This window comes from Rhineura floridana, chromosome 8 (genome assembly GCF_030035675.1).
Source record: "Rhineura floridana isolate rRhiFlo1 chromosome 8, rRhiFlo1.hap2, whole genome shotgun sequence".
Lineage (NCBI taxonomy): Eukaryota > Metazoa > Chordata > Lepidosauria > Squamata > Rhineuridae > Rhineura > Rhineura floridana.
The window spans coordinates 133,190,550-133,202,588 of record NC_084487.1 but is presented as its reverse complement, the minus strand read 5'-3'; the positions used below and the strand labels follow the sequence as shown (position 1 = coordinate 133,202,588).

Here is a 12,039-nt window from a genome sequence, read left to right as displayed (position 1 = left end):
TAGGCTTCACAAAACACAACAGCCACTTTGAATTTAACTAGTTTCTGTGATAGAGACAGATGGAGGTGGGAAATATTGTTGTCATATAAAGAGTGAGGAGTGGTGCTAAGGATCTAGCAGGCTGAAATGGAGGCCTAGCTGCATCTGAGGAAGCTCAGAGGAAAATGGCAGGGATTTTGACCACACAAGAGTATAAAACAGACTAGATCTGGGAAATGGAGGTGATAGAGAGCAAATGAAGGAGAGAAGGAGTTTCACGGTGAGTCTGTCATGCCTAGCTCTGCCTTTGTGCCAAACACTGAGCTCTCAGTGATGCTTGGATTCAGGCTTGTGTTTGGGCTGTGGCTTAAGGGAGGATCCACAAAGACTGAATTGGGGACCAACATGTAAAGTTTCTGTTACATAATGATAGGGTTACCTATAGGATAGCTAGTGTCAGGCAGAGCTTGGAAAAGTTACTTTTTTGAACTACAACTGCCATTGGCCCCAGCCAGCATGGCCACTGGATTGGGCTGATGGGAGTTGTAGTTCAAAAAAGTAACTTTTCCAAGCTCTGGTGTCAGGCACGTGCTGAGGGAGAGAACAGCCAGACCATAGTAGATATACTAACCAGAGGTATGATGTAAATACAAATTTCCCTGTTAAACAGCCACCTTATGGATCCAAGGTGAAGGCCATAAGCCAGTCCATATATCCTGAATTCTAATGGTACATGGCCTTAAGTACCAAGTGCTAGGGTACTAAGATGTCAAAGAGAGATGGGAGATCCTATTCTTGTTGCAAATGACTATTTAGGGTTGTGTCCAGATGGGGTTGATTCATTTTTTCTGTGTGTGTGACTGATATGAGGGTCCACACACTCCTGTTTTTTCAGTCACCATATCCATTGCTTATTCTACTGCTTGACATACCACTGTCCCAGTTAAGTTATAGGTTTGAGGAGGGGGCAAACAGGAAGTGGTGGCAAGGGGGCATCCTGTTGCACAGAGACATTTGCCTTTTCCTGCTGTTCTTTCAAACCAACAGTTCCATGAAGCTGGGCTTCCTTCTACCACAGGAGACTCTTGGAAAGATTGAAAAACAACAGGAGGTAGCTCAGGACTTAACTGATTCATCTTCCCCATCTCAACAACACAATCAGATCTCTGGGTACTTTAATCTGAAGCTGAACATCAGCTGAATCCTGGGAGAGAGGAATTATCTTAATTTCCAGAAAATGCCATATGCACACCTCCCCTCAGAGAACTAAGCAGCACTAAACATTTTTATTACAGGTCTTGTGCAAATCTGCTCATGTGAGGAGCAAATAGAGGTGTGGCAACCAGAGCTTGGAAAAGTTACTGTTTTTGAACTACAACTCCCATCAGTCCCAGCCAGCATGGCCACTGGATTGGGCTGATGGGAGTTGTAGTTCAAAAAAGTAACTTTTCCAAGCTCTGGTGGCAACAGAGGCTGCTCATGAAATGTCACCACAAATATCCCACTTCCAAAGTTGTGGAAGTACTCTAGGTTACCAGTGCAGGCTTTTGTTCTCACCAGGGTTACTTGATGGTAAACAGAAGCCCATGCTCATGTCGGCAGTTAGCAAGTAGATCTCTTGCCTCTGCCAGTCACTGGGGGCAGGTATGTCTCTTATCAGGTTAGCTACTGTAGTTGTTGTTGTTATTAGTATTAGTATTATTATTACATTTGTATACCGCCCCATAGCTGAAGCTCTCCAGTTTGCTTCCCTGTTGTGCTTGTCAAAGCATCATGGTTTACACAGCTACCTTGAGGGTGAAGCTGAAGGAGCTGAGGAGTTAGGGGCGTTCTCAGGATGCCAGCCAGATTTTTCCTAGCTGCCTAGTTTTGTAGCCATTCTCCAATCTGCTGAACCTTTCAGCTGAACCTTCTTCAATATAATGTCCACAGTAATGCCAGTTATCTTGGGGAGAGGGGAGTCTGACCTTTTTGCCTATAAGAAGAAAACTATAAGAAAGTAGCTCAGCTTTGAGGGGCTAAACGACTGAATTGGACTGCATAAATACCTACCTTGTCCATATAAACGAAGAACAAAATGAGTAATATCAGCTCAGCCAGGAGAATGATCAGTAAAACAATAAAAAACTGGAAAAGCAAAAAAAAAGAATGTTACAATCACTCGAACATTTAAAATGTTAACATACATATTAAATCATAACTAACGTAATACTGAAATGCATTTGTTGTAAACTTAGGCCGAGCACATTTAGCTTTGCGTCATTACTTTCGGGGGGGGGGGGTTATATTCTGTATAATGTATGTTTTTTAAATTCTTTTTGTATTGTGCATTTTTGAAATGTGTTGTAAGTTGCCTAGAAACCACTAGGTATTAGGAGAGTAACAAATCAATCAATAAAATGTTATTTGACACTCTTATGTGTTCAGCGATCATACCATTTTGTTAACTTCTTTGTTTTAATTTTATCTGGAAAGTATGTAATTTTTTTTAAAGACCCTAGGGATGGCGAGTGTATTTATATTCACTTGCACTGATGCATCAACATTTCCACAGTTAATTCACCTTTTCTACAGGTTATGACTGTGGCTTAACGCAAACATGCAGGTTCCTGGAGAGAAGACCATGGCCACTTTGCTCCTCCCCCAGTTCTGCTGCTGTAATCAAAGCCACAGTTTGGCTGAGCATTGGGTCCATATCCAGGCTCATGGTTTATTTTGCTCTAGACAACCCATAAGTTGTAGCAAAGGTTAGTGTTGCATGCAAACTATTGTGTTCTATATGCTGTGTGCCATAACATGAGGGCCATGTGTTAGAAAAAGCACAAAATATTGTACTGGGCATAGAATTCAGCTTTCTGAGCATGTCAGGGCAAAACGAGATGAAATGGCAGAGGTGAGTGATTAGATTTTCAGTCTATTTAATTTTTTTGTTAAAAAGCTGCTGCAAGAGGCCTAATCCAGAGCATCCTTGCCATTTTCCTGATTAAAATAACTCACTGTTCAAGACTATTTACCTGTATGAAGCCTGTTCCTGTACATTTTCCCTAGCAGGACAGATAGCAGCTTCAGAGGGGTCATTTTCATGAGGAAAATCGTGTAGGTTAACCCCCTCTCTCCCATTGCTGTGGTTCTGGTAGAGATGGTACTGTTGGTACTCATCTGAAAGGTGTTTCTGAGGGGCACTAAGACACCACCAAGTGGGTTATTATCCATCAATAGCAGAAAACTGTTAGAGCTCCAGGATGCATCTGGGAACTCCTCCCCCTGGAGCCTCAGTTCGCCTTCTGGCCAAGCTTAACTTAAAGTTTTGAACCACATTCATACCTTCCCATTCACACATCAATATTAATATGCAGGTTAGTATCTATTTACAGAATGAGAGCATGACTCTCTCCAGACATTTATGCGTGTCTCTCATTCTGTATATTTGTTTATGAGGTTTAATCAGCCAACTTAGCATGGACCTTGGTGGTGTCCTAGTACCCCTCAGAAACACCTTTCAGGTGAGTACCAATGGTAGCTTCTCAAGTGGCACCAGGACACAACCAAGTGGGATGTTCTGAAGCTGACCCTTCAGTTCCCAGGTGGGGCTGGCTGACTACCTGTCAGGTAGAACATGTTGGAGGCCTCATCTGCAAAAGGCAGCCTCTGCCAAGGCAAACATGTCTATTTTCTAGTGTTTCATGAATGAGCATGGATTAGTCCATGTTGCTGTCCTGCATACCTCTTGCAGTAGAGCATTTGTAGCATATGTAGTGGTTGTCACTGCTGATCTGGTTGAATGGGTCACTATCCCTGTAGGAGGTGTATGCCATGGCAATGCATGCCCTTCTCTACCTGGACAGAATGGATGAGAATACCTTCTTTCCTGTGGATAGAGGGTGGAAAGCATTGAACAGGGACTCTGATTTCCAAAATGGTCCTGTTCCTGAGCACTTTTGGTGCTCTATGGGTGTCTAGAAAGTGCCATGCTTGTTCAGAAGGTTTAAGATCTGGGTAAAAAGTGTGCAGGATTAATTGTTGTTCAGAGACTCTTATTGCTGATGCAATCACCACTAAGAAAAGGACCTTGTATGGTAACTATTTTAATGGGACTTCCTTCAAGGGCTTGAAGGGAGGTTGCTGTAGCACTGTCAGTACTGTGTGTAGATTCCACCTTGAGAATCTGTGTTGCACAGGAGGATTGGTAAGTGCTGCTCCTCTTAGAAATCTCTTTAGATAAGGATGTGACCCCATGGATGTTGATGAGGATGCTGACAGTAGCAATATCAGTGCTGGTGCCTGCCCTCTCCGTGTGTTCGGTTTTAGTCTCATTTGAAGTCCATCTTGTAGAAAGGTCAACACCTCTGGGAGGCCTGCTTTTGAGGCTTGCTTCTTTTTCTTCTTATATCAGGATACAAACTTTCCCTGTGTGAACTGGTAAATATGTATTATGGATGGTTTTCTTGAGGCTAACGTTGTTGCCACCAGTTCTCGTGCCAGTCCTGAATTACTGGGCCATATCAGGAGAGTCTTGATTACTGGTAGAGAGGCTGTTGCACAATTTCTGAGACCCAGGGTCTCCTGAGCCCAAATGGAGCTATTAGGGCTACTGATGCTTTCTCTTGTCACACTTTATTTAGTACCCATGCCATCAGTTGTGCTGTAGGGAACGTGTACAACAGATCATTAGGCCATAGGCAATTTAATGCATCTATGCCTTCTGCCTGCAGGCTTTGAAACCTCATGTAGAACCTTTTCAAGTTGGCAGTTCTTGTCTGATGCAAAGAGATCCACCTTCATCTTCCTGAAATGGTGCTGAATTTTCATGAAGATGTGTCTATTGAGATGCCACTCCCTTGGCATTAATTTCCTGTGGCTCAGCCAATCTGCTTTCACATTGTCTGCTCCCTGCACATGTTCTGAGACTAATGACTCCAAGTTCCTCTCCACTCCTGATAGTAGGACAGTTGCTTTCACCTGGAGGGCCCTCAATTTTGTGCCTCCCTGATTATTTGTGCCTTGGTTGTAGTATTGTTTTTGTGCCTCCTGATATGTGCCTTGGTTGTAGTATTGCTGGTTTGAATCAGCACATTCTTTAGGCCCAGGGCTGGAACAAAATGAAGCAATGCCAGCCTTGCTGCTTGCTCTCAGTTCCAGCCAGTTTATGCTTTGACTGGCCTCCATTTGAGTCCATGTACCCTGCACTGTCTGACATCTGCAGTTTGCTCCCCAGCCTGTGAGGCTGGCATCTGTTGTTATGGTATCTTGCATGGGTTTCCTCAGTGGAATACATTTGGCTATGTTGCTCCTCTTCAGCTGTCACTGGTGTGCTGAACAGAGCTGTGGTGACACTTGTATTTGTCTATATTTGGTTGTAAGCAGTGAGGTAAAAGGTAAAAGTGTCTATTGCAATGGTCTGGTATGAAACCTTGCCCGTGGTGTTACTTGTAGAGTCAATCCCAGCATTCCTAACAACTCCTCTAAATTCATTATACCCTCCAAGGATTTCTTTACCATGCTGGACACAGCTGCTACTCTCTTTTCTATTTGTTCCTAAGACAATGAGAGGGTTTTCTTTTGGTTTCTGTTTGAGCTCCTAGATGTTGTAGGCTCTGCAAGGATTGCAGATGGCTCTTCTTTGTGTTTATCAGGAATCCACAGTCTTTCAACGCTGCCAGGGTGATGTTCAGATATTGGTGTACATCCTGAATGGATGGTGATCGGATTAGGATATTGTTGTAGTATGGGTACAGATGTATTCCTTCTTTGCGAAGAGGAGTACCAAATGTTACCATTATTTATGTGAACACTCACAAAGCTGAGGCCAATCAAAAAGGCATTGCATTGCACTGGAAGTGTTGCTGATCTGCATAGGCAAAGTACAGAGACCGGCAATGCTCTGGGTGTATGGGCACATGTAAATATGCTTCTGTTAAGTCTATGGAAGCTAAGTAGACTTGCAGTTGGAGTGCTTCCCAAATGGAATTCAATGTTTCTATTCTAAATTTGCAATGTGTTACAAACTTGTTTAGGTATTGCAAATACAATACCAACATCCCAGCACCCCCTTTCATCGAAATGATGAAGAGCAGTGAGTAGACTCCTTAGGATCTCTATTCTGGTAGCACATATTCTATTGCTGCTATCTCCAATAGGTGCTCTGTTGCTGCTGACATCAGCTTTCACTTTTGTTGATTCTTGTGGAGTGGGGATGAGATAAATCTGCTTGGAGGTAGGGAATGAAACTCTATCTCGTATCTGTAACGTATTGCATCCTTTACCCAATGTCCAAAACTGGATTCCCATCTGTGATAGAAGCTCATCAGCTTTCCCCCTTCCTGATGGTTCATGTCAGAAGTTCTTTTGATTCTTTTCACCTCTTGTGGTGGAATTATTGGAGAATCTATTATTTGCATTCTGTGGTCCTATTGGTACTTTGTGCATCTCCAGGCTAGTCTGTAGAGCCTATAATCCTGACTTCTGGTCCCAATTCTTGGGGAACTAAAGGACTGGTATGGATAAAAATGTCTTTGTGTAAGTTTGTCTTCCCTTTTTTGGCTTGCATTCAGCATTGTTTTTTTCTTATATTTGGTCTTGACCAATATCTTCTCCAAAGCTTGGTCCCCTAAGAGTTTCTTATCATCAAGCACCTTTGTAGTGAGGATCAGATGGGAGCTTGGTCCACCTCACAATGATGCAGCCACACTGTTTGTTTTAGCACTATTTTTGCTACCATGGCTCTGGATGCAAATTTTGTTGCATCCATAAATGTGTCTGTTATAAAGACCATTGCTCTAGAAATATTGAGGCAGGTCTTTCTGAGTTGGTATGGATCTTGACTGAGATCTGCTGAAATGTCATCTGTCCATAGTATGGCTTCTCTCACAAAAAACAATGCTGTGCAAGATGCTTGTAAGCCAATGCTGCTGCTTCATGTACTTTCTTGAGTGTAAAGTCTAGTTTGTGTTCTGTCATATCTTTCAGTTGACTGTCCCCTTCTTTGGACAGGTAAATTTTGACACCAGAGCTGAAATGGGCTCATCCACGTCTGGCACCTTCAGTTGTTCCATTACTTCTTGTTCTAGCATGTAATATTTGCTGGCACCACTACAATCATTTCGTTGATTGCAGCAGTGCTTGGAATTCTGCCCTTATTAGTTTCTTTAACAAATTTGGCACCTTCACTGCCTTCTCGATATTCTTGGGTTCTGGTAAGATTGTTTTTTTTTTTTACAATAATTTTTATTCAAATTTTCATAAAACATACAAAACAAAATCATAAAACATTCAAAGACAAAAAACAAAACAAAACAAAAATGATTAAACAAAAAAATAAAATGTTGACTTCCCATTTGTCGCAGATCAAATCAGTTATAGGTCTACAATATATAACAATCCTGTCTCTTAAATTATATTATAAAATCACTTTCCTCCAGTAGTTATCTTAATTAATCATCAAATCTCATAAACATTACTTTATTCTTTCCACAAAAAGTCAAAGAGAGGTTTCAATTCTTTAAGAAATATATCTATCAATTTTTCTCCAAATAAACATGTCGATTAATCCATCTTGTTAATAATAATAATAATCTTATTGTCATAACCATAGTCCAAATAAACATATCGATTAATCCATCTCATCAAAATCTGTTAGGTCCAATAATTTCAATAGCCATTATTCCATTATCCCTATTAATTCCATCTTCCATCTTCAATAGTCCTGTTAAGTCCAGTAATTTCAGTGTCCAATCTTCCATTATCAGTATTCCATAATAATCTTGCTGTCATAGCCATAGTCATATAATAAGAGTCTGATGGGAATTTCCTCTATCCCAAATATTTTCTTGCCATCAATTCTGAATAAGTTGCTGAAATATTGTTGTAAAGTCATATCTCTGTTCTTCTTTTTTACAAAATGCACTGGCTCATCTCTTGAGAGTTTTTCCATTGTCACATGGCTGCACTTAATTCCATAGATTTTCTCTATATCAAGCTCCATCACGTCATTCCAGTCCAGAAGATTATCCAAGCCATTGATAACTTTATCTCTAATATCTTCATTAATTTCTTCAGAGACAACGTTAAATTCCAAACAGTAGATTTTATTTCTAATATCCATAAACTCCAGATCTTTTTCCAATTCCACATTTGTTCCAATCTCCAGGGCTTGTATCTTCCCTTTATTTTTTCTTTTCTCATCTCTGATCTCATTCTCCTCTCTCACAGGATCCCCTATTTCTTTAAACTCCTGCGTCATTTTGCTCAGTTCAATTTTCAGCTCCTTACTGCCCTGTTGCAGGGTTTGTTTCGTTATCTCAATCTCATCCATTATTTTCTGAAACATAATTACTTCCAGATTCTCAGCCACTTTCTTGATTGCCATTTTTAAAACCACGAAAACAAAGCAAAACAAAAATAAAGAAGAACCACTTCTTATTTCAGCAACAATTGGGTTAATATTCCAGGCTTGATGACATCACAGTATAAACAGAGCAGCCTGCCTTATCTCTCTATGTTCAAGAATACAAAACAAATTTAGTTCCCAGCATCAAAACAGTTAGCGGCGTCGTGAAGAAGCAGATTCATCAAAATAAAATAGACCAAAAAGAGAATAGTCCCAGACAATATAATGTTCCTCGGAATAGAAATCCCTCTTCTGTGTATATCTTTAGAATGCACTTCCAGGACAGCTTTTTGCAATAGAAACAGAGATAAGCTATTAATTTCATGAATAACAGAGAAGAGTTATAGCTCACCCAGAAGCTCTTTAAAGCTGATTAAATTGACAAATCTCTTTTTGCTGCAACAATTTAAACCAAGTAAAAAAAATAATAGAAAGAAGGGTGCTTGCCTGTTGGTCTGTTTTCTCTTTGAAGAAAAGATAAACGTATCGCATTAAACAGATAGAGCTTGTTCGGAAGTCCGTCCGGCATTGCTGGCTGGACCTTTTCTCATAAATTAATGAAATCCAGTCCTCCCAACAAAAACAGGCTTTTGAGGTTGATCTCTACGTTTCTCCCTGCCCGGGAGAAATTTCATCAGTCAAAATAAAAAATGTTCTGACTGATTTATATCTGAATAAGCTTCTTTTGAGGCGGGAGCCCGTCTCAAAAGCAGGCACAAGCGAAGTCACCCTTCCCGGAAGTCCCGGTTCTGGTAAGATTGTTGATACCCCCAGTGAAGTAGTTGGTGTGAGTTCTGACTCAATCCATTTAAGCTTTAGTGTAGCCATGGCCTTAATGAGCAATGGCAAGAAATTAGTATTCCTGGAACAATCGTGTGGATACCTGTTCTTCTACAGTGGAGTCTTCACTCCATTCAGCCTCTTCTATATCTGGGTTGTTGCTGCGCTTTTCATTTTTCCCTGTCCTGTCATCAAAGAGCACATTGGTTGACACAGCCCATTCAAGTAAGGCAGAAAAATGAACTGAGGCTCCACGGGGGCGGGGGGAAGTTCCCAGAAGCAATATGCAGCACTGAGGCATTTTCTGCCTCTTCAAGCTATTGGTGGATAACAATGTACCTGATAGTTTTCTAGTGCCACTTGAGAATGGATCCTCCTGCAGCTGCTGTTTGCCAAAATCCAAAGATACATTATTGGATCACAGTTGTTTCATCTATCAACCCCCTGCTTTTAAAGTGAATTCTTTTCCTTATGGACGTGATTATAAACTTGAACATGTGTGGGGAATGCCTATTGAAACATCAGGGGCTAAAAGGTGGCTGAACAATGGCAGCACTACATACTAAAAGTACTCATGCTACATATAAATTATGGTAATTTAAATACAAATAAATGTCTCCAGATGTTGCACAAATGTCTGGGAAATCCAGGACAATTAGGCTTCCTAAAGGAATGTGCTGCCACATTTTATGTATTTTATTTATTTAGATTTAATCAGAGCTTGGAAAAGTTACTTTTTTGAACTACAGTTCCTATCAGCCCAATCCAGTGACCATGCTGGTTGGGGCTGATGGGAGTTGTAGTTCAAAAAAGTAACTTTTCCAAGCTCTGGATTTAATTATATATTTGACAAAGGTTCAACCTCTGATATAGTACTGTTACAGCCTTAAGAGAGTTTCTAACAATTTTGCAATATAAACTGAAGTTTCTTTTAGGAAATTCTTAGTGCAGGAGGAGATCAGTCTGAAAGTGAGGTCTTCTCCTGCAGCAATCATATATGGTGCTGCCCTTAGGATTAAGTAGGGATGGGGGAGAAATCTGATTCTATTTGCATTTAAAGCCAAATCCATCAAATTCGCATTTTCTAGAACAACATGAGAACCGAAATACAGTGATACTTCAAAATTCACAGAAATTTTACAATACAGTTCTCCAACCAAACAATGTTTACAAAAATATATATATCAGGGGAAAGTGTGAATAAAAATGAATGTATTAGTGAAAATAACCTGCATTGTATCAGTAGAAATTGCATGCAAATATGTACATTAGTCAAAACTGCATACAAAAATATATTTCCTTGAGTTAGCACAAGAGAGATCAACTGTTGTTGCTATGACAGTGACAATTACTCTCCAGAAATGAAATTCTAATTCTGCTCTTTTCTCCTACAATTGTTTCTCTGAAGCAATGGAAAGAGAAAAGGGAAGCCAGGACTCTTAAGTATAAAGGGAAAAATGGGGCTTCTTTTTGCAGCTAACATGATTGGGTTGTAGAGCCAGATGCCTTCTAGTGAGCCAGGGGCTTCAGAGAAATCAATTTCTAAAGCCCCTTGCTTGAACAAGCAAAAGGTAATCTATTCTGCTAACTTACGCTTAGGAGGAGGCACTTGTTTTCCTTGATAGCACCCAAACAGCCTAGAAAGCCAGTCACCATGATGATGGTACCAATAGCAATGACCAGGTTCGCAGCTGACAGTGAAGGGAAGCTGGGAGAAAATGTGGCAAAGTTTCCTTGTGACACCGACAGCCATATTCCCACACCCAAGAGCCCACAGCCACATAACTGAAAAGAGAGATAGAGAAAAAGACAAAATTTAGAAAGCAAACCAATAAAAAATAGTCTATTTAATATTTTGCAACCTGGGCAGGAGCTGAAATTAAAGTTGCTTAGTCGTGGAGCTACCTTGATTTTAGGTTGTTATTTTTAAAGATATTAGAACCGGGTGGCCCACTGTCCACCCACAATGTGGCCATCTTTTCTGTTTTCTTAAAATTTCCATTAAGGAAAAAGATATTTATCATGTGAACATAACTTGCATGCACCAGTAACCTGTGGCGAACTACCTCACACATGCACCAGTAACCTGTGGCAAAGTACTTCACACAGCGAATGCAGAATTGAACTGCTGCCTCAGCTGAATGACAGATGGCCGTGGTTTTTTTTACTGGCCTGTCCAGAATATGGTTTTGTCATTTTGAACTGGGGGTAAAAATACTCTTGCATGGATAAGCAGACTATGGAGTACTATCATGTCAGAAATGTTTGCATTAATGCTAGCAAAAGGAAAGACTAAGCCACTGAATTTCTCTGCAGCCTGTTATCCATTTATGGACTATGTTACATTACACAGACAATCCTTGGAAATGTTGCAAGTTTTTCTTTGGCTATGGAATTAACTTTAATTCTTCTTGTGTAGTTGGGTATGTCACTTTTATTCTTTCAACTTTGAATATTTGGATCTAAGAAACTTCATACATATGTCCGTCGATGGTGAACTGTGGGGGTGGGTGGGAATGAGAGTGGGAAGTTAGTTACCTTTCTTACTTTAGCCATACTTGTAGTAGTTTGAGATTGTGTACTTCAACTATTGGGGGGTATTCTTTTTGATTGTTTGTTATTTATAACAATTCCAAAATAAAAACATATAGCAAAAGAAAATTCTGTTGCTGGGCAGAGGTTTGATCTCATTAGCTTAGTACTGAATCACACTGGAGTCAGCAGTGTTACATTTTTGTGCTCAAGGCTACAGATGAAGTCTGTTAATTAGGAGGGTTAGCTAGCTTTGCACATAGGCCATGAACCTTAAAATGACACAAGACTCATGGAAGATGTGGAATTCTGTATTTACTTCTTTACTACCAAGCTGCTAAACTTGCCTGGATAACAGATTG

General features: G+C 40.4%; 1 protein-coding gene across 2 annotated transcripts in view; it reads right to left on the bottom strand.

Annotated features, from left to right (window-relative positions):
* Positions 1-12,039, bottom strand: part of TSPAN9 (tetraspanin 9) — a 277,862-nt gene that overhangs the window by 39,397 nt on the left and 226,426 nt on the right. For both annotated transcript variants that reach the window (XM_061582579.1, XM_061582580.1), the window contains exons 2-3: positions 10,739-10,930; positions 2,032-2,106 (exon numbers count right to left, since the gene is read on the bottom strand). In XM_061582579.1, the coding sequence (XP_061438563.1) occupies positions 2,032-2,106; positions 10,739-10,930 (267 nt within the window). The remainder of the gene's footprint in view (positions 1-2,031; positions 2,107-10,738; positions 10,931-12,039) is intronic.